The sequence below is a fragment of the Poecile atricapillus genome, chromosome 1 (genome assembly GCF_030490865.1).
Source record: "Poecile atricapillus isolate bPoeAtr1 chromosome 1, bPoeAtr1.hap1, whole genome shotgun sequence".
In the NCBI taxonomy this organism is placed as follows: Eukaryota; Metazoa; Chordata; class Aves; order Passeriformes; family Paridae; genus Poecile; species Poecile atricapillus.
This window is the reverse complement of record NC_081249.1, coordinates 130,976,083-130,999,567: the sequence shown is the minus strand read 5'-3', so window position 1 is coordinate 130,999,567 and position 23,485 is coordinate 130,976,083. Positions and strand designations below refer to the sequence as shown.

At 38.7% G+C, this 23,485-nt stretch overlaps 1 protein-coding gene across 1 annotated transcript; it reads right to left on the bottom strand.

Moving 5' to 3' along the window:
* Positions 1–18,520: 18,520 nt before the first annotated feature.
* Positions 18,521–19,555, bottom strand: LOC131590592 (transcription elongation factor A protein-like 4). Its single transcript, XM_058860793.1, has 2 exons — positions 19,058–19,555; positions 18,521–18,853 (listed from the first exon to the last, which is right to left on the bottom strand). Exons 1-2 carry the CDS (start codon positions 19,475–19,477, stop codon positions 18,848–18,850), a joined length of 426 nt encoding a protein of 141 aa, XP_058716776.1. The 5' UTR covers positions 19,478–19,555; the 3' UTR covers positions 18,521–18,847.
* Positions 19,556–23,485: the final 3,930 nt, after the last annotated feature.

The following is a 23,485-nucleotide window of genomic DNA, read 5'->3' as shown; positions in this document are numbered from 1 at the left end:
CAATTACTGCTAGCAGAGTACAACTGTGTGTACGACAATGACTTCTTGAGTGCAGTGACTCATGGAATATCAGAAAGTCAAATGTACACTGTGATATTTCTTTAAATGACAAATCATCATCAAAAGAAAGCTGTGAAACTGTTGTCATCACTTTAAAAATATAAATAGGGGAGAAGAGAGCAAAAGAAAAGAAAGATTTCTCCCACAGTATTACAAACCTTGTTAACAGAACAAGAACAGATAACCTTTTTGTTGATAAATTCCTGCAATCATTAAGTCAAACAACTGCGGGGATGAAAAGGAGCTCAGTAGATCAATGTCTAAGACCATGACCTGAGATAGAGCTGTCTGTACTTAAATAAACATCTACCAGGGAAAGCTAACAGTTCTTTAAAATCTTCAGTTACTTTTTTTTTCTTTTGGGAAACTGTTATTTACCTGTTTTACCTTCTTAGGTATCAGTACAGTGAGATTTATTTTTTTTTCCCCTGAATGGAGATATTCCCTTTCTACAAAGTAAGCCAATTTCCTCTTGTCCTTCACCTGACAGTTACAGGGAGCAATTCAGGATTCTCCTGATAACTGTTTAGACACTGAAATGCTACTGTCAATATTCCTCTGTTTTTCAAAAGCAGAAAACTAAAACAGTTTTTTCAGCTGTTGATTTAAGCTTTACATTCAATATTTTATCAGAAAACTGTGCTTTATCTTCAAAAGACTCAAAGCAGGTAAATATAGTATAAATTAATATATCCTGGATGGAGTTACAAATATATATGTAATATAATTATAGACAAAGGACTTCTCATTTTGTCATTAAAACCACTGTGAACTTTTTCATTGCCTTCACTAGGAATAACATTAATCTAAAGAAAGAAAGCAGACTAGAAATCCAAGATGATCCTTGTGAATAACAGTACACAGGAAAATTCTGGACAAACCTATTTTTGCAAGACGCATCCCTTCCTTAACTTTGGAGAAAAGTTGCATGTAGGAGATAAGTAGGATTTAACTATAAAATAACTCACTAATCATGTACACTAATATTTTAAGAGGTATCTGGCACACAGGCAATATTGATTAAAAATATATAATTCAGTTTTTCTTTGCTTGTAATTAATAATTTCATTGCCAAAGTTCTCACAAATTGAGAGAGCCAACAACAAGGATCATTTTCTGTAGATTATAAAAGTTAATTTCCAATACATTATGCATATCATTCTTTAAATGTCACATCCAAATGCATTTTTAGTGACTGATCTTAATTTTGCATATGCTTTTAAAGTCGTATTCATTAAAAAGTAATCTCAGTAAATTGATGTCAGGACCATATTTCATTTCGTCAATCAAATTCCTGAAATGTTTTGAGACAAAGTCTTCTGCATCACTAATTATACCTGGGAAATTATTGTTTTACTCTCATGTTAACTACTTCCTGAAACATCAAAAAAAGATTAGAAACTTGCCAGGGAGAGAACCTCACTTAAAGTAAAAATGGAGAATGATACTGCACTGCAAGGAGTTTCTCAAGCCACTTTTGCCAGAGCCTGAATTCCAGGTGAAGCTTCCTCATCAGCTGGGGACAGCCACAACAGCCCACACCAGGGGACAGCACCAGGTTTTCAGGACCGTCCTTTGTGAGCTACCAAAACTAAATGACCTTCTCTGCATACACATAAACATTTCTAATTCATTTCAGATCTCAAATTAGACTAAAAATTCAATGAGGAGCAGGTTTTGCATTAATTTACTGTGAATTTCATAATGTAATAACATCAGAGGACTTAATGTACATCTCTATTAATTGAAAGTAGAGCTTCAGGGGTTGGTGGAGCTCTTTGGTTCTTTTCCTCATTTCTTTGTAGAGAATGAACTTTGAATTTTATATTTTCAGGTCCTGTAGACTTGTGACACAAAATACTTTTTCCTCATTCCTGTCACAACATGATTAAGGAAAAAACGCTTTTTTTGGCTGGCTTTCTATTTTTTTTACTTTTAATGACTCAGATCAGCTAGTCAGTCTGACTACCCTTACAATGTCACAAACTTCAGGCTGACATTTATGTTCATTTTAATATTTCCTTCTGGATAATAAAGAAAATTGGCAAATAAAGTACTCATATAAGACATGTATTTGAGCAGTTGGTTGTGTGGAGAGATATGAAATACCAAAATGCTGGAGAGAGGGAAAAAAAATCCGCAAAACTGAATCACATTTTAAACAGCTTCCCAACAACTTTTGGAGGAATCCTGGCAATCTTTTTTAGATAGATCCAATGATACTAAAGGTCATTTTCCTTACCTGGCGTTGTATCTTGATAAATGAAGAGAGGTAAGTGGTAATTCTTTGTTCTATGCACCACAACAATTCATAAAAAGAGATGAGACTAAGAAGCACCATATATATCACATATATCATAACGAAGGGTAATATAAGGTTCACTGAGATACACAGACCAATCTTGATTGCACTGCAAGGGATTCTCAGTGTCTAGGATCACAAAACAGCCTACCACACTCCTGTCTTCTAGCTCAATCTATTTTTTCCCCTAAAATTAAGAAGTTCCATAATTCAGGAGACAATTCAGGTTCCCTCTTTCAAGAAAATCATGCCCACAAATTAACCCTGTCCCTCCACCCTACAAATGCACAGACACCCTGTCTTACAGGAACATCTAAAAATTTATATAAACCCTCAGAACTTGCAAAAAATCTCTCCATGTTATTTCTTTTAAGTACAGAGGAGGGTCATGAAATCTGGTTGCTTTCTACCTACCATACAAACAGAAGAAAGAGGAAAGCAACATAGGGTAAAATTAGGGTACTTTACTCTTGTATCCCAAATTCTATAAAAGAGTTCTACAAACATAAAAATATATAGAAATCTTCCAGATAATTATTTGTTCTCATCTAAATCACAGAAGAATCTGATAGTGGGACTTGGTGTTTTGGTCTGTTTTGTCCCAGTTTGTTCTGTGACAAACGTTGTAACATCCTGAAAAAGTTTAGCAGATTTTAATTTTCCCCTGAGGAGGAAAGCATTAAACTCTACCAACTTACCTAACTACATTTTGTACCAAATATATATGACTCCTCAGGAAATTCTCCTGACTGAGAGAGAAAAAGAATACTCTAAAAAATTAGATTTGTTGTCTGTTAACACCCTATTTTACATTCAATTTTCTTTTGTCACATTCCAAGAAAGCAATTATTTTTACATGTACAGGCACAATGTTCTTTCTGAAAGGTACAGTTTCATATCTTTGTCCATCCCTTTCGATTTATTGCCTCAGTGTCAATATATGGTGTCTGTGCCATCATTTTGAAACTCAAAAAAGGGGTATTTGCTCCATAGAATACAAATGTTAGTTCAAAGAAAATCTTTTCTTGCATTTATGCTTTGAGAAAACAGACTTTAAAATCCTGGAAACCTATTTAAATTTGGTTTGCTGACAGTATCTGCCCAGTTATGACATTTACCTCTTTATCTCCTGAAGGGCAGCAACACAGAAAAACCACCATCATACTCTGAAAATTAGTAACGTGAATCTTAAAAAACCCCAAACCCAAATAAACAAACCCCAAACATAATACACAGAGATTTTAATGTGGTAGGTCATCTTAAGTGTCAAAAACTGATGTAAAGTCACAGGTACCGGAGCCCACTCTAAGTGCCCAGAGCTTTCTGTTCTGGCTAGAATCTACAGAAGTGCTATTGGCAGATGCATATAGAAATACTGGAAGAATATTTTTTAACTTAACATTGTTTATTTGTCTAACTTTTATTAACTTTCACTGAGACAGAGCCACAGTCTATTTTTACTACTCAAGTAGTAATCTGCTAGTGAGCAGCAAAGTTCCCCTCATTAGTTTTGTTTGCTCAAGATGTTTTTTTTGTTTGCAAACACAGCAACATTAATGGAATTTTCCCATATTCTGTGCCTAGCTTTTGAAACCAGAAAGAGCTGTTCTATGAGCATGGATGAAAACACTTTTTTCCTTGTTTCTATGGGACCACAACTTCTTCACATTGGCTACACTAAGAAATTTGAAAGAAATACTTCTATTTTTAGCTGAAATCCATTATTACTGCATATAATAAATTTTTTGAACTAAAAAAAAAATTAATAAAATAAGATTAATTATTACAGACTGGCAAGTGCTCTTTAACTCCTCACAAAGGAGGATAACAGCTGTGAATATCAAGCAGAACTTGCTAATTGAAAATGTCCCATAGTTTACAGAAAAAGTGCTGGGGGAGGGGTGTGCAGAGGCAGGGGAAACCATGTGAACACTGACCAAATCGAAAAAGTGTTTTAGCTTGCTGCAGCATCTTTGAATTCTGTTTACATCACCACCTTTAAGAAAGGCTTTATTTGAAGGGCTTCATCAGTGAACATTTTGGGTTAGTGCTTTTTAGTTTTAACATGTGAATAACAGGTCCCTGCATCACCACACACCTCTGCAATGCACCCATGCTGAAAACACTCAGGATTTGTGTTCTTAACCCTGTGGTTTGAGAACAGTAACTGTTAATGTAACTCAGTTAACTGTATTGCTTTTAATTGAAGATTATCTTGATTACAGCCAAAGGGCACTATTAATACTCTGAAGAAATGACTAAGACTTTATCATTTAAATGTTGTAGAGAAAATAGAACTAATTAGTGCTAATTTAATTCTAAGATTAAAGAAAATTCATTTTTTTAATTTTTAATTTAAGATAAACTATTTTACTCAGAACAAAGAAAGAATAGCAAGTACTTTTTCCAACTGAAAGGCGTTTTTTACTTTTGCATTATTTCATTAATATGGGAATATGGGAATCATGACCCCATTAAAGATCAAATAATAAGCATTTAATTATTGACAGCAAATAAATTTTTAATAAAGATACAAGGGTTTTGCTGTATAAAAGAAAGAAAACAAAGTGCCTCTGACCCAAAAATTCTTAGAGGATCTCACACCACTGTGCAATCTATAACCTAATTTTAAAAGGATAGGTTCACAAAGGGACATGCCATTTTTCTTTCTTCTCTACCACAGAATGAGGTACTGTAAGTATAACATCTGTGAAAATGCTCCCCAGAAGTACCCCAGTTCTATCTTAATCATGCACTTAAACTAAATAATACATTGAATATGTCATAACCAGGAGGACAGTCATGATAAAAAGTGATTTAACCCCTTTTTACTCTACAAAATAATACTTTCTGTTCTTTACCTTGGGATTAGTTGTCATTTATAATTTCTGACCAAGGGAGACATAATGGATTTACAATGAAACCTTGATGCTTTTCCATGGAACATGAAGATGCAGAAAATAAGCACCCATTACATTAGCAGACAAAAAGATGTTTTCATTGGAACTCTGAGCCTCATCTTGATGCTGGAAAATAAATGGACTGTTTGCAGGTTCTGAAAGCAGTTTCTGGCTAATCACATTTCTACAAGTTAAAAATAAAATAAACTTTTTCTGAACCTTCTGATTCATCACATGAAAAGGTTCAACATCATTTTTTTCAGCTTTGTATTCATATTCAGAAGGGGCCCAAATCCAAGAGCCCCAGTCCAATCTGTCACTACCAAATATTCAGATTAGTTTCCTAAAATGAATAGAAATACCTACATGAAAAATAAAAAGGAAGAAGAAAATAAAATATGTATTTGGGAACTTATTACTGTAAGAAACTCTAACTCTTTTCCCAACTTACTTTTTACCACCTATAAGTCTTATCAGAGTACCACATCAAGGAAGGAGAAAAAAAATCTTAAAAATTTAAAGAGTAGAAGAAAAAGAGGAGCTGTCAAAAGACAAAATATTTACTAAATTATGGAATCTATTTAGTCTTTTCATAGTTTAAATGAAATAGCATATTCTTGACAGATGAGAAAATTTCAAGAGATTCTATGTTGAGATTCAGTTTGAATAACCCACGTACTAGCTGAGTTTCACGAATTTGCAGAAGTGGGTTGAAGTTCTCCCATGCATTGCTTTTCTTCAGATTCCCCAGATTTTCAGAAGCAACATAATATATAAATAGGGAGAAGTGAATCACATGAACATTTGAAAAAATACCTCCTCAATAATTCAGTCTAAATTAGTTTATGGAGATTCTGATCTGAGATATTAGGAAGAAATTCCTTGCTTTGAGGATGGTAAGACACTGACACAAGCTGCTCAGAAAGGTTGTGGACTTTCCATCCCGTGAATTGTTCAGGGCCAGGTCAGACGGAACTCTGAGCAGCCTGGTCTAGTGGAAGGTATCTGCTCATGGCAGGGGGTTGGAAGGAGATGAACTTTCTGATTCCTTCCAAGCCAGGCCATTCCATGATTCTGTGATCTAGGAATTCCCTTAGTTGTCCCATCCCCATAGTGCTGGTAGGAAACTGGCAGCAACCCCATGAACATAGCAGCCATGGAAACATACTGCATTTTGTGTCTGAGAGCAACAGGAAATAATAGCCCTTAGCACTCTGCATTTGACAAACAAAGTAAAAAGTCTGCAAAAGGAAGTGCTTTTTGCACAATGCATTTCTCATGCAACTTTGTTCTCCACCTGCACTGGTCAGATTTACAGCATTATGGCCTGCACAGACTCACTCTCAGCAACATAAACACCAGAACTGTGGAGCCACCAATACCATTTTCAAGGATATCCAGAACATTCATAAGTAAAAGCAAACATTTTGGAAGGAATTTGACTGACTGCATGAAAAAAAAAAAAACAGACAGAAAACAGGAAACAGTTTATCCTTAGTGTCCCTGCTGTAAAATTATGTCCCAGTTTTTGTGAAACATCTGGTGCAGGCCATGCAGGCCGCTCAAGGACAGGGTAATTGCTACACTCTGATTTGGACCAAGCCTGATAGACCACTTAAAGTTAATTTTTAGGGTGAGTTTTCCCAATCTCCTAGACCAGGAAAACTGCAAGTTAGCAACATCTGCTTCATTGGGTACAGAATCAAGCCCCTAGTAATCACATTTGAAAACACCTTGCAATGACAATTTCAAACCAGCATTGTTATCAAATGCTAATGTTGAAAAAAACCACTTTGATTTTCATGTTTTCTAATGCAATATGCATTTTTATAGAGTGAAATACAGTGTACGATGCCTTTGGCTGGTTTGTCTTTGATGCAAATGCAGTCTGCATATTTACAGTAACATGACTATTCTGCAGGCAGCTCCTTGGCATGTTTGTCAGGGAACACACATTGGGAAAGCACCTCCACTACTAAGACTTCCCAGAAATATTAGAATTAAGCTAAATCATGCATCCAAAGTAAAGCAGCATTAAACTGAGCACCTCTGAATGACTTGAGGCTACTTAAAGCAAATATTCAGACAATGTGTCTGGGGAGAAGTCAAAGTTTACCCAGACATGCATATGGAACACAGCAAAAGTTTTCACCTGCAAAACATTATAAGAAACTTTCATTAATTTCATATTAACACAGATGTGTGGTGGCCAGGCCATGTCCGTTGGTCTGACCTGGGATGTCAAGACTTTTCCAGAGAGAGTGGACCTGCAAGAGACAGCTTCGGGGGGGTCTCTGGCGATCCCTGGCCACCAGGTAACCTCAGCAAAGGGCAGTCTGCAACTCCAAGTGATTTCAGCTCAGTGATTTCAGCTCTGCTTGCTAGGTTATCCCAGGCTGACTCAGAGATAGAGAGACAGGAGCATTGTGTAGCAGTTCCACAGAGACAGCCTTTATTGTGCAGCAGCTCTGTGAAGGGTAGCCAGGGATGGCAGCTCCCTCCAGAACTGGGCAGAAGCTGGGGTTTTTATGGGGGAAAGCCAGAAGCTGTAGCTGCAGCGGCAGGACCCACGGGGGAGGGAAAACCGCGGGGGAAGGGGCGGGGGGGGACGGGACGAGGAGAGAAAGCCACGAGGGATTCGGGGGGAGCCACGGGGGGATGGTGGCCGGTGGCGGAGCCACAGGAGGCGCAGGAACCGCGGGCAGGGCGGGTGTCCCACGCCACAGCCACTGTTGTGCAGCAGCCGGGAGTGGCAGGGCGGCTGCTGGTGGAGGAGGCTCCGGGAGGGGGGGAAGAACTGACGGGGGTGCCCCATGAGGCGGCACAGGGTAGGGATAGGGGCTGAACGTGGTGCTGGGGAACGGGCTCTGTGCTTCCCGTCCCGAAGGGGAGGAGTGGGGTGGGGGAGAGGCAGGCACGGGTGCTGTTTTCCCGGTCCCAGGGGAAAGGAGCGGGGCGGCTGGGGCTGGAGTAGGAGGGGAGGGGCAGGGTGGATCCAGCACTCCCCGCCCCAGTGGAGGGGGCTAGGGTGGGGGCGGTGGCCAGGGCAGTGCTGGGCAGGGGTGGGGTGGATCCTGCATTCCCTGGTCCAGCGAGTGGGTTGAGGGTGGTGGCAAACCCCACAGTTGCTGTGGCAGGGAGAGGGACGGGGGGGAGCAGAGGGACGGGCCCCGCAGAGCCTGCCTGGAGGAGGAACGGTGTGGGCTCTGGCCCCGGCAGAAGCAGGGAGACAGAAGGTAGAAGAGCCTTAGGTAGAAAAACTGGGTTTGGAGGTTTTAGCTTTGAGGCAGAGTCAGTCATTTGCAATTGTATAGGAGGGCGGTGGTAGAACCAGTTCTCCTGGTTCTTGTTTCGAGGTACCCTGACGAGAATTTGTATAGGAAGGAAGAGATACAGAGGAGCAAGGGGAGTTAGAGTGGGAGATTTTAAACAGAGAAGAAATTTTTTTCTGTTAACTTTCCAACAGTATGGAATAAAGGAATAAAACGAGTTACTGAAAAATCTCCATTAGCTTGAAAGGCATAAAGTTTGGTCCCTACTCAATCCCAGAAAGAGTTAAGACAGATAGAGTCCCCATTAAAGTCAGGAAAATGCTTAGAAATCCAGTGGATCAACAATTTCAGATTTCTTTTAGAAAGATTTCCTTTAGAGAGTTTGAAGTTACCAGCAAAAATGGTATTTAGAACTTGGGAATATAGGTCTCTCTCAGTTTGGGATAGGCAGGATTTGCCCAGCCTTATTCCTATCCTGGTGATCCCGTTCCCAAACCAGGAGAAAAATGAGAGAAAGAAAAAGCAAAAAAGACCGAAATAGAAAAGTATTCAGAAAGAGGCTGAGTTAAGTTAGAAATTTCAGCTGGTCGGGGTCAAAATAAAAGATTTTTGGGGTGGTGTTCAGGCCTCTGTTCCAATCGTCAGGGCTTCTTCTCCCAGGTGATGAATTCGAGGGTCTCAGAACTGCCTCCTCAGATAGCCTCTGCTAGAACGCAGGGGGTGTCCTTAGAGGAGTGACAAATCTGACAGTGATTCAGTCCTGAAGCTCTGCTTCTGCAGGACGACACTCTTTCACCCGGATTTCAGCTGAAGGGTCCAGGTTATCACAGGCCGACTCAGAGGTAGAGAGACAGGAGCATTGTGTAGCAGTTCCACAGAGACAGCCTTTATTGTGCAGCAGCTCTGTGAAGGGTAGCCAGGGATGGCAGCTCCCTCCAGAACTGAGCAGAAGCTGGGGTTTTTAAGGGGGAAAGCCAGGGCAGTACCAGGGGGGAAAACCAATGGGTTACAAAGGATCAGTATAGTCACCAAAGCATGGTGGGATAGCTTGCCATGAGGAGGATGTTCCCACCTAAGGAGTATCTCTGCAGGATACTTCTCTGAGGAAGCTTATCACAGCTTCCTCAGGGCACATTCCTCCAAGGGAAAACCTTGGCAGGCTAACTTGCTTCCCAAACGATGGGAATCACAACTACTTTTTGGAACATGACCTGTCTGCTGCCAAAAACCAGAGATAAAGGATCAATATACAGCTCTAAGACCCTCAAAGTGGTGAGATGTTTCACATACAGACATCAGCAGGTTAAAATCATGGTTTATAGGAATAATGGGAAACAAAGTAGCCCAACAAATGAAGGTACCAACTTGGAGAACTCAATTGTTTGAAATAACCATTGCAGATGTTTTAGCATGAATGGCACACTTAAAATTCTTCTCCCCAAGAAGGATATGAACACTCAAAAATACTGACCCAAAGTCATATCTAGTGCTAGGTAGTGAAGGACCTCAGTCTGCAGTAGATCAGATAGTATTTACTCTAAAAATAATGAGCAGAGAGGCTTCATTTGTAGAGGCAGACAGAAACATTTGTCTACTCTAGCACTTGACAAAAAAGTACAAATCATCAAATTTTATTTCTTACAACTGGGGCAAAAATTGATGAAGCAAAAAGTACCAGTCCTTGTCCAAGGTATATTTGATTTCTCCTCACAGCTCTTATGTAGATTCTTGCCTCCTAGTCACATTTTGCCTCATACATTAACTTCTCAAACTCATTTACTGAATCTAGACTAATTTTAAATACAAAGCCCTCTTTTGCTTAGCGGTGAAAGTTCCTCAACAATGTAAGAGATCATCTAGAAAACATAGTTGCCAACTTTATCACCAGAGTTTTATGCCACATTCCATCCATTTACAGCAAGTAGCAAGTACTTACCAACACCAACAAGAACAGTCCATTCGTCAGACACTTCCACATCACAGCTTTTGGGGATGAACAGGGCTTATCTAACTTCTCAGCTCAGGCTCATCTGAATTTCCCAACTTGATGGAGAGGGCAGGAGACATCAAAAATATCTTGTGTGGGATGACAGAAAAAGCAGTATGCCCTCTCTGCCCTTCACCAGCTTCTGACACAGGCCTTTCCAGTGAAGCTTTTTTATTAAATAATCCAACTAAGAATCAAGTTTTTTTCAATAGCTAGATGAACTTTGAATGAAAAATGGGAACTTTGGAAGTGATATTATCAGCAAGTTTTGAATATTTCTTAAGAGTTCATTTTTTAAAAAATAATCTTATTAACTTCTGCAATTCAGTGGCACCTTTTATCAAGGAATTCTGCCAGCAAACAGAGTTGAAAGTTTGGGGTTTTTTTTAGTTTTTAATTTGCATTCTCTTAAGTCTGAGTATTTTCTTTTTTTTAGTATTAAGAAAAAGAGTGAGTAGTTTTCCTGATCTACCTTCTCTGTAACAGTCATCTCTTCTGATCCCTTTAACATCTCTTCTTATTCACTCTGCTCTGAAATAAAAAGCCTTAGTATTTTCCATCTCTTTTCATACTACTCTTGTTCCATAACTCCAATTATTCTTGTTTTCCTTTTCAACAACCTGTTTATTTTTTCCATATCGTTTTGAAGCTACAGTGCAAGAATAAATATTCAGTTCTACTAGGAAAAAAATAAAAGAAACAAGCAGATTTAACGTGAATGTATTAGACTAGGGGTTTCTTTTATCATCATCCTATTCTTTACACAAGCTAATATACTCTGTTCCCTGGTGAACAAAATTCTTCAACAAGTCCACTCTCTTCCAATACTGTCCTTCAAGAAACCATATAAACTAATTTTTTATTGCATTCCAAGCCTTCTTCACATAATCACAGTGTGAGAAGTCAACTAGAGAAGAAAAAAGCTTGACCAACATTCTCATCAAACAATCAGTATATATTTATTTATAAGCTAGATTTGGAAGTACTGAAACCAAACTTTCATCATAGTCCTATGAGTAACTTCAGGGTGCTTCTTTATCAGCGTTTGAAGGAGTCTGTAAGTGTCAGCCAAGAATGAACTTTGCTTTCTCAAGTAGGCTGATGTCTAGTTGGTTTGGAGCAGGGTAGAAGACTCTTATGGAATTTACTTTAAAAAAGAAAAGAATGATATTTAAGAATGTTAATCTAATAACATGCTGCACCCCTTACTTCTGCCTGGTGTTTAATTATTAGTAACTCAGTTCAGTTCATTAGGGACCTATTGTGCTGCTGTTGGCAAAACAGAAGTGTCACTGCATATTAAATAATTAAAAGCAGTAAAACAAACATTATCTTTTGAGTCCTGGATTTATAAATTGCTATTAAGCACACAACCCTTTAATCAATAACTACTTATCTATTTTGTTTTTGTGAATAGTGAGTAGAAACTCTTTCCTGCCACTCCAATTACAGTTTGATGACTTCCCAATTCTTCCTACTATAGGAAGATAGCTACCGTAGATATTTTTTTTTATTTTGGTTTTACTACAGAGTAGAAATATGAGCAACTGTATGTGCATCCAACAAGTTCTGCAGCAGTACTAGGCTGTTTCCCCAAGCCAATCACTACCTTTTTTCCCCTTTTCTGTAGTGTCAAGTAATTCTATGTGACCAAAACCTGCAGCCCTTAATCAGCAGATTTGTATGTGCCATGTATTTGTCCTGCAGCACAGGAGCTGACTCAGATTCCGTCCCAAGCAAACTTGGAAACTTTCAGGGAGAAGCTGCAGGGAAAGGTTATTGAAAGGTCTTATGTTGCTTATGTGAAATAGAATAATGGTCTTGCTGGGCCCAGAATTTTGAGAGGATTTAATTCCTAGTCATAAGAAGTGGGGCCCCAGTGATACAGTAACTGTACACTCTGTCCTTAGTTCCTACAGCCCAAATTTTTACACCACAAACCACGCATTTTATCACCAACAATTACCATTATTGAGCTCTGGTACAATGAAGACTGAAAAGGTACAGTCTGACTCTAAAAACTTTGATAACAGGCAGAATTTTTTAGACTGGAATAATCAGAGGGGAGATTGTTTTGTAACTGAGTATCATCGTTCTGATTTTTCATCTTTTTGTTTCTGTTACATTATGGCAGTCCTGTCAAGAAGTTTTGCCAGCCTCTGTCAGAAACAGAAAGAGAACATAACGCAAAAAAAAAGGAAGAGTACATCTAGCTTTTACAAATGTTTACTGCTGACATAAAAGGAATGTCAAGTGGAGAATAATGCCTCTGGTCCTGACTTTGTCACATCTTGGGAGAAACTTTAGGAACCATTAAGAGAGTCACTTCCATACTATAATTTCAAAACAGTTGGGTATGTATAGGCTGGATTTGGAGACTTGGAAAGGAAGTAAACCATTACATCATCATGTAGGTTTTTCTATTGCCATATTGGCAATGATCACCTTTTAATGCCAGAGCTAAAGTATCACCTACCTGCTTCCTTCACAACTGCCTCTCACCAAATCAGGCAGAAAGTTGCCATCCAACAGCTAATGCCTGTGCAGAATAATTACTCAAGTCCTTTGAAAGAGGATACTTAAATCTGCCTGAGGAGCACCTGCTTTGCCAGTAGGATCTTGTTGTAGTTGTGTATTACAGAAGGCTCTTACAATTCAGTTCCCTTTCAGCAAAGGGCAGGTTAACTTCAGTAAAAAAAGGCAGCTGTCATCACAGGGGCACAGCACCACAAGTATGGGAAGAGAAAAAGGCATTTCAGATACTAATAAAAGGGCTAGCAACTAAATGCCAGACTGACTTGACCAGCTCTCTCCAGCATAGTTTAGTGGAAGAGGATAACAAAGAAAACCAGAAAAATGTAAGATCTGTTGAGGGGAAGAGTCACTCCACACTTACCAGTTTGAGAACAAATTTAACACATCAGCATGACAAAACTTACTTCTTTAAATAATCCATTGAAAGCTGGTCTTCACAGCTACTTTGTGTTTCTTTCCTTTTTCCTCTAGTAGGTCTCTTACGTCCATGATTTCTGAATTTCTATTGTCTGTAGAGCAGAAACAAAGTACTCTTTATCTCAAAGCATAGCTGTATGTGACAAAAACAGGTAACTCCAAACTCCCCACTCCTGATCTTTGCTGACTACCTGTTACAGTGCCTTTTGTGGGGTAGTATCTCAGACTAACTAGTTTTGCATTGCCTGTAACCTCAGTTTAGTTTGCACACCATGATGATGTCTTTAACCATTACAGAAAGTGGACACAGGAAGATGAAAATATTTCATATTAAATGGGAAAAAAACAAGTGAAGCTTAAAACAAAATGCCAGTTGATACATTTGTTTTCTTCAAGAAAAAAAAAGGTCAACAAGAAGCCAAAGAAAAAGCAACATAACATGCATTAAAGAACCCATCAAACTCGAGAGTGCTGGCACTTCCACAGTATATATGATACATAGCAAAGTATAGGTCCCTAACTAGGGCAAAGAAAAACCAACTCATTTCTCATGCCTGGTTTTCAACATGCAACTAAAACCAACAGAGCTCCGTTTTCCATTTTACATAAGCATTCAGCAAATGATAAATCCATCTCCAAGCACTTTGTTTTCAAGGCAAAGCTTGCTTTTTGTTTGTTCACTTTCATATAGGTACACAGGCCCAGAGCACAGTCAAAGCCCACAAACACAACCAAAAAGCAAACTGGTAGACATTTCAAAAGCAACAAACAGGAAATGGGAAACAACAAACACCCTGGGGAAGAGACAGAATAAATGGGCTCCCTCAAGCAGGACCCTGAATGAAAATGAACAGCAGCTTATACAGGTAGGAAATAGGCAAAGGGAAGGGAAAAATGAGACTGAAAATGTGCATCATTTCTTCAACATCCTGATCTCATATGTTCTTCTGGGCTGGTGTAATCTGCATATTTGCTGTCTGAAAGAGCTATTTTTAGAAGACCAACCGGGTTGCTATCTGCAGGGTAAACATCAGTTGGGGTTCAAGATCTAAGCCAAAGCAATTCATTCACTGCTTGCTTGACAGAGCACCATAATGCCTACAGGAGAATCTTTTCCTCTTATTTGCCATGTAGGAGTTTTCAGGGTTTTTTTTTTAGGCAATCTTCTCTTTCATATGCTCCAGCTGGTAGTTCATTTCTTCCTTGTCCCCTCCACTCCCTAGGCACAACCACACTATGTCCCCGGGTACATCTGATTCCCCACAAATTCCTCTGTTTGCCTTTGCTGATCAGAATGGATCCTTGAGCAAATTGGTTCTGCCCTTATATATATTTGCATTTTCAACATGTTTGGTTTAGTGATGAAATAAAAAAAAGCAATGGAAAAAAGAGAAGAGAATCTGAAAAAAGACAGGAATTAATTTCTCAGCATGAATAAAATCAACTACAGATCCAAATCCATTTCCAGACATAAGTAATTTCAGAAGAAAGTTAAAGGAGATTGGTATTTGGGGAATTTTATCCATATATGTGTATCCATGTGCATATTTATACATAGGCATATATTATTAAGGCTAGAAAATTTAAAGTATAAAACAATATTTAAAATCCTTTCAAGTTTAAGAAATTAAAAACTCATTTCTCAAGTACCTAAGAAACCTCAAATTATTCTCCTTACCAAAAAGCAACCACACAGATTTGAAAAGCACCTCATAGGCACACCATAAAAGACCAAATTAGAGTGGTTTTTTAAAAATTACTGTAGTGGTTTAGATTTGTCAATTTCGTTTTCCCGGCCAATGCACCAAATAAATGTCGTGGTTTTAAGGCAGTAACTAAAAAATTACTAGAAAACTTACTTATTTCTTGCGGGTTTTCAAGCAAGGCGGGCACCCTGGCTAGAGCCAGCACGGGCGGCTATCCTCAGCCGCACGGACCACATCCCACAGCATCAATGTGATGGATGGCGAATATGGCGATTTATTGCAGGAAAATTTAACATTTTATAGCCTGGGGTCACTGTGTTACTCCCATCTGCTTACATCACACTTAGGTGCTATTCGCTAATTGCAGGAGGTTTTACTATCCTAACAAAGAGGGGGGTTTGCTAACTTTCTGTTACATCCCGAAATCTTCAGATCGCCAGGCCTTAAACTACAACATATTCCCCTCTCTTTATGAATAATTAATTTGCTAAAATATAAGGTGTATTAATCTCAAAAATGGATAATATAAAATTGAGTAACTTTTTTATACTCGGCTCTTAACAAAGGACACAAGCTTATTTAAAATACATGGTCCAAAGATTAACACGAATAAAATCATCACAACTGGTCTAATCAGGGTAGACACCAGGGTGGTTAGCCACGGAGCTTGATCGAACCAGGACTGGAACCAGCTTTGCTGAGCTTCTCTCTCTGCTTTCCGTTGAGACAGCCTGTCTCATAGCTCTGCCATGGTGTCTCTCACTACTCCAGTGTGGTCAGCGTAGAAGCAGCATTCTTCTTTCAGGGTGACGCAGAGGCCTCCTTGCTGCATAAATAGAAGGTCGAGACCTCACTTGTTCTGCAAAACAACTTCAGAGAGTGAGGAAACGGATTTTTCTAGAAAGGATATAGATTTCTCAGGTCACTGTAGATGTTAATCTACAGTCATCTGTAGCTGAGAGAGACTCTGACTCTGGGTTACCAGAGCGGAGACACCAGTGGCTGCACCGGTCGCTCCCAAGCCGAGCAGCATTGCTATTGACAGTCCTGTCAGCAGCTCTCTTTCCTGAAGGCGGCCTGCTCGCTCAAGGTACTGGTTCACTTCTTCTTTGGAGTGGTATAGGACTCTGGGGATGATAACAGCTAATACACAAAAGTCAACAGAGGAGTTGAAGCTTGGGGTATAAATGCAAGGGCTTAGCCCACTGCTTCAGGCGTTATGACTATAAACAGCACAATTACTATAAACAGTTCACCATATAAATGACACCATACTTACAAACTCACAGCTAAAACTTTAGCATTAGATGAACTTTCAAAGATGCTTACACTACCTCTTAAAGGAAAATACTTATATTTTATACTAACATAACAATTACTACACAGGCTAAACATTTTACCTTAAACTATTATTTAACTACTTCTAACACACGTGTTCTGGTATATATGTAGTCTGAGCATAAAAACAATTTGCTTTATATATGGTTAGATGGAGTCTCTACACTTTTTAGATCTTTTGCAGAATTTCTCTAACACGATTCAGTCCTGGAACGTTCACTGCTCCCGTGATGTCAGCTGGTAGCTGATCGGTGACTGAGGGCTTTGATGTTCAAGTTGTTTCTCACATCCTTTTAAATCTTAAAACAAAGGATAACTGAAAAATTGATAGAGACACCACATCATAATAACAACATAAAATTTCTGTTGGCAACTGTCTGTATAGTGTTCAGACACAATTGTGTCCTGACAGGTCCACTTCTGATCCATGTCTGGAGTACCAAGGCTGTGTGATGACATCTCTGTTCACTGGTTCTCATGTGTTCAGAGGCAGACAGTCTGGTCAGATGGACAGGTGACTTTTCTGAATCTGCCAACAAAACACAGGCACTTCTCTCCTTGAAATCAAATACTTTTAGGGCATCAATCTCCCCCGTTTTCTTTAAAAAAAATAAAAATGAGATGTACTTCTGTTCAACATTAACACAAAACGTTATACACAATTAGTAAAAACCTATAGCAGTTGAAAATCAATTAATATAAAAGTACTGTTAATTATTAAAACACTGCACCAGCATCCCATAGTTAATAAACAAACAAAAACAAAAATCATCAGTGAAGGATTGGATAATCACCTCCAGAAATGATTCTCCAAGCTCACTTCAAAATTGATCCACCTGTCATATTAATAGGGTCAAATTGCTGAGTCAAAAAGTGACTCAAATACTGATTTGGTACAAAAAACATCTGGATCTGTTGATAAACATTCTGTCCAGGTAAAGTTAAGACTTGGCCAGGGCCTTAGACTTTAAACTGGAAAGATGCCTCTTAATATGTTTTTAAAACAAGATTTTCAATAGTAACAGCTATGAGATGCTTACAGCACAGCAAACTGTTAAAATACATTTGTACAAAGCAAATAATTAAAAACTTTAGGTACCAAACTAATTAAATTATTCAGCAGTTGGTTTAATCTGAAGCTTCCACTATGGCAGCTGATCCTTAGCAATGGTACATCTTAAAATTCTGGAAACACTGAAAAATAAGAAAGCTATAACAAACAAAACTGCCGAGACTGCATCAACTCAATAGAACTCCCAATGAAGTCAAAGGTGTTACAGATGGTATGCATTTCTGTCCACATGCAGGTGTTCATCAATGTTCTATCACAGCTGTTTCAGTTGTAGCTGTCTTCCTATCTCTAAAAAAATAACTATACTTTGCAATTTAGACAAGTATCTTCAATAAAACATAAAACAATTTAAATTAAACAACATTTAAACTTAACAATAATTATTTATGACAAAAGGAAATAACAAAACTTAACTTTAAGAGACTATCCAAGTTATACAGCTTAACTTAAAAACATTTAAACCAACAGTAACATAAATTCACTATAAAAATTACAAAAATGTAACAAATACATGACAATTCTATGTCATCTAGCTTTAAAAATAACCCACAAAAACTGCAAATGTTACCAAAAACACTGATTCACAACAAGAATTTGCCTAGTATATGGCCAAATCAGCTAAGATTCCAAAGTGCAGCCTCTCCAGAGAAAGACCACAACAACACAGGATTTGGCAAGTTGTCATTTAGCTTTTGTAGCACTTTTTAAAAACATCAAGTCTAATTTTTAAACTAAAACCCAAAATCCAAATTGGTATATATGCAGTTATATGTGTTTTATATAACAAAAGGACTCACATTGAAAGTACCTTATTAAAATTGTAAAAAAACCAAGCAAATGGGTAATATATGGTTAACATAACTTTGAGATTACTCTATATATATTTCACTATAAAATATCTATAAACTTTTTAATTTATTTTTAAAGGCACCTCATTCAATAGAAAGTTATTTTTAAATCTCAATCTTGATTACAACAATTTGCTGATTTATAAAAAATACAATTTACAAAGCTTCTAATTTTTAAATTGTCCAATTAAAACTCTCTTTTTTATCCCTCTCCGAAATGTTCAGCTTTTTGTTGTTTTTCTTTTGTTTTGTTGTTTTGCTTTCCGCGGTTTTGTCGAAGTTGCTGTTACTTGTTTCACCGGTGGTTGTCATGGCTACAGCGCTTCTGGCTGCTGCGTGCTACCGTGTGTGTGTTTTGTTAAACCCGTCCGCACCGGGCTAGTTTTAAATCTGAGAAAAAACTCTAAAAACTACAACTGCATAAACTCATAATTACTTAAACCACAAAATTAACTCCAAAAGGGTATATAAACACATTTTAAAAACTCAATAAATCATGACTTTGTAGCAAACTGGGTATTATCCCAGCACTTCTTCTTAGAGAGGGAGCGGGGGGGGGGGGGTTGAACCGCTCGCTCTGCTGCCACAGCTCCGCTCCCATCCCCCTTCACATTCTTTACTGTTTCTTCTTCTGAGGACTCGGGCTCCAACCATTTGTCGCTCGTGTCTCGGTCAGAGTCCGACTTCGACTGGCTGGCCACTTCCTGTTTTCCGTGCCTTTTTCTTGGGCTCCGGCCCTGCCTGCCACCCCTGTGGGCGGGCTGTTCCTTCCCTCTTGGTTCTCCACGCCTTTCGTTCCACCCTCTACTCTGCCTTTCATCCCGCCTTTCACTCCGCCCCTTACTCCAGGCTCTGTCTTGCCCCTTGTCCCCCCACCTTTCCACCGCCTTCACATTCCAATCATTCTGTACCCATCCCCTGCTTTCCTCCATACATTTCTTATCTTTCCCAACCCCCCAGCTGTGCTCGTCCTCCAAGGCCAGCTTTTGTTCTTTGTTAGACATTTTTTCCCGCTTTATAACTTTTTCTCCCAGCGCCATCTTTAAGTTTTTTGTGGGGATGCTTTCTTCTTATTTTTTCTGCCACACCTCTGGCTTTTTCTGTTAACTTTCTCCAAAAGTCTCTTGCTTTCTGTTGTTTCTCTGAGGGCAGCTCAGGGTTTGGGGTTTTAGGGGGCATATCATTCTCCTGTGTCCCCTTCTGCTCAGCTGAGCTGCTCTCATCTGGAGGCTCTAAAGTTTGTGTTGTAGCACTGACTCCTAGTTTTGGGGTGACCAAGAGACAGTCTTTTGCTGCCATCAAGGTTTCCTGCTTTTGTCTAGTTTTTTTCAAGGCCTTAATGACCTTACCCCATGACTTAAAATGTTTCATGTTACCAGAATCTACAGTTTCATTAGCCAGAGCTCTGGTACATTTCTCCCACACCTCAGGGTGAAGAATGTCCACTGGCTGCTCTATAACTCCCATTTGTAAAAGCTGTGTAACAGAAGCATAAAATCCTTAGATTTACAATCTATCCCTCACTGCTTATATAATTAAAATACGACTTTTATCAGTGATTCCATCTTCCTTCTGGGCCCAGGATTTCCTCACCAAGAACAGTCCAGCTCTCTTGGCCGCTGCTCGCTGGTCCAGGATATTCTTGCTTTTTGAATTTCTTCTCACGTTTCTTCCCACTTTTCCTCCCAGGTTTTGTGCACCAGATGTTGGGTTTTCAAGCAAGGCGGGCACCCTGGCTAGAGCCAGCACGGGCGGCTATCCTCAGCCGCGCGGACCACATCCCACAGCATCAATGTGATGGATGGCGAATATGGCGATATATTGCAGGGAAACTTAACATTTTATAGCCTGGGGTCACTGTGTTACTCCCATCTGCTTACATCACACTTAGGTGCTATTGGCTAGTTGCAGGAGGTTTTACTATCCTAACAAAGAGGGGGGTTTGCTAACTTTCTGTTACATCCCGAAATCTTCAGATCGCCAGGCCTTAAACTACAACAATTTCTTGCTGTGAGATATGGATTAGAACAAGAGCAAAACAGGCTTAAAACTTAAAAGGAATAAAGAAAGTTTATTAACAAAACTACAAGAATAAGAACACCAGAATGAACTTCCAGAAAACCCTTTTATCCCCCACTACCCACCATTCCCTTGTTCACATGACAACATAGAGACAAAAAACTTCGGAACTTTGGTGTTTAAAACAGTCTCAATTCCTGTTAGAGTCTTTTCATCAGTCTTTGTAGAGAAACAGAAGTCTTCTGCTAATCTATGGAGTTTCTCACAAGAAAACTATTTCTGTTATAGTTTTCTATTTCTCTGATGCCAGCTGCCTGGAAATCTGTCATCAGTTCACTCCTCCCATTTCACATCACTCTGAAGTGTGTTATGGGTCAATGAGTCTAGGGATGTCATTTTTAAGGATGAGTTATTCAAAGGCAAAAGTTCTCTTCATCTGTCTCTGTGAGCTTTTCTGGAAACAGTTTTCTCATTGCCCCTCAGGGCCTCAAATCTTCGCTTCACTCTGTTTCAGCACCTCACTCTATCACAATTACTCCACCTTTTGCTCAAAATCCACACTTTGAACACTCCATTCCTCCCAATATACTCTGTCATGAATTAAAGAAATTTTTTCCAGAACACTATTGTCCATTTCCATAGCTTTAACAGAAAAATATTTCAGCTTATAAAGCATCTCCTTATTCTCTCTTCCCATCTAAAACTTAACTCTTTTCTTCACTGTCTTCGATGATTTTATGATGTCTTCTTCATGTTGATTGTCTCTCTGTGTCTCTCTGGGAAAAAGGAGTAATCTGTACGTTTTATCTAGGTAGTAAAAGAATTAAAGTCTTGGAAAAGCTGCAAGTGTTCATGGTGTCAGGTTTCAGTCCAGCAGCAGAAACTACAAACTAAGCCAGACCGGCCGGCTCCGTTTCTCTCCCCCCCCTCCCCCCCCCCCCCTCCCTCTGCTGCCTTGTCCGGCCTGGAGGTGGGGAGGAGGAGGCTGAGACAGAGCCTCGTTACCTTTTCAGAAGATGGAAACCAAAGAGAGCAAGAGAACTCTGGCTTTACATCTTAAGGTGGTGTTCACAAGTTGATCTCACTTTTCAATGGTCAAAACTGCTGTCAATTCTCCTGACCGATAATTGGTCAGGAGAAAAGATTCCCATCAGCCACCAGCAGCTTCAACTTCCTTAGCTCCCAAAGCCAACTTAAAGGTAAAGTCACCCCATGACTATTACTCTGCTTCGGAATACTTTTATACACACTTTTACTCAACTATTCCGCTTCCAAATTGTACTTAATGAAAGCTGCTTATGATATCATCTCTTCCTCTTTATTTAGTGATGTCATTATAGGTATAATGGAGATGCCACAGCTATATTTCCTAAATGTGCACAGCTTTAAATGTTTGCGGAGGTATCTGGGATACAGAACACACCTACAGACAATAGAGTTCCCATTTATTTAAGGATTTATTCTTGAGGTTAACACACAGTGATATCTCCTTAAGCATCTTATAGAAACAGTGTTCACAGCTGTTTTTTAACCCCATTCTTCATCAGGCCTCAACTAAAACAATAGTTTAGATATAGAGAAAAATAAAGCAAAAGTCTCAAGAGCAAAGAGCAAACATCTCACTGAATATCTCTTCATGGGGAGGTAATCCAAGCTAGTAACATAATTAAGCAGTGAACAACATCACAAATGGGTACAAGTAAAGCAGCACATGCACAGAAATAAACTAAGTCTGTAATAGTTAGACAAAAGCCTAAAACTACTTCAATGTTAAGGTCTTATTCTGTGACAGAAGTTCTGGCTCTGCTCTTCAGCTTCACATGACATGTTCCTACTGTCTCTTTAACAGCTAGGCATAACTATTAAACCATTTTAGGAGCAAAGTAGAATATGCAGCTTAAATTAACACAATAGGAGCTGCATGTTTATTCAGCTACACATGCTGCTAAAAATGTACTTCTTGGCCCACAGGTTTAAAGAAAAGAAATCCCATTATCAAAGGCAAAAAGGTTCACATTTTATATATTTTCACTGACTGGAGAAAAAAAAAAGAATATTGTAATGCAGTTGTTATAGGCAGCATAAACTGCTACATAAAGACAAATCAGGCCTACAGCAAAAAATCTGAACACCATATAATCAGTGATGTGTCATAGTGGTCTATAAAACAAACCAAAACATTTGCATGGATAAAATATAGTGGACATAAGTCACAGCTAAATTCTGCAACTTGCAGCTAGAAGTTATTTCAAAACGTTTCCAACTACTCTGCATTATCTAACTAACAGTATCACTCTAAAGAGAAAATCTGAAACCATCTGTTTGTTAATAAGGCCTTAAGTGTTAAATTTGCTGTTGCTGTCTTGAGTGATGTCAAGACTGTTTAAATAAATGTTGTGACTTGCTAAATCCTGTCCCTGGCTAATTAAAACCATGGTTTTGAAGTATGTTGCTTAATACATTCCCTTTACTCACTGTTTACTCTTGATACACTCAGTAGAGAATTGCACAATACAGGACACGTATTCAGGGCTGCAAATACAACAGAAAGAAATGAGAATGTGAATTTGAGGTAATTCTCAGAGTACAAACAAAATCAAATTGAGTACTGCTGAGATTGAAGAAAAGAGCAGCTTCATAAAAATTGAAAAAATATTCTTGATTTGTACAGAAATCTATTTTTTAATGGATAGCATTCATATATAAGTCAGATAAATGTAGGTCATCATCTGAGACAGATTTTTTATAAAAAGTTGTTTTTAGTGTCAGAATACTGACAAAATAAAACAATTGTAATTAAAAAAAATTTGCAAACTCTATTCTAAGAGGAATTCAAGTAATTTAGTAAGTAAGACTACTTAATGTGTCAGATTTTTTCTTCTAACTGGGATTTGAGATAATCCAGAAAGATTATCCTGGTAATCCTATGTGCTCCCTTCAATCTTAGGGATTGAACATGTCACTTGATTGTTTTAGTTACTGGTGGGTTGCAGTGAAAACTGGTTTCCTGTGTCGGGAAAATGTTTTCA

What these genes read in the sequence shown, in the direction of transcription:
- LOC131590592 (XM_058860793.1), bottom strand. Translation starts at nt 19,477, where the DNA reads ATGGCGCTGGGAGAAAAAGTTATAAAGCGGGAAAAAATGTCTAACAAA.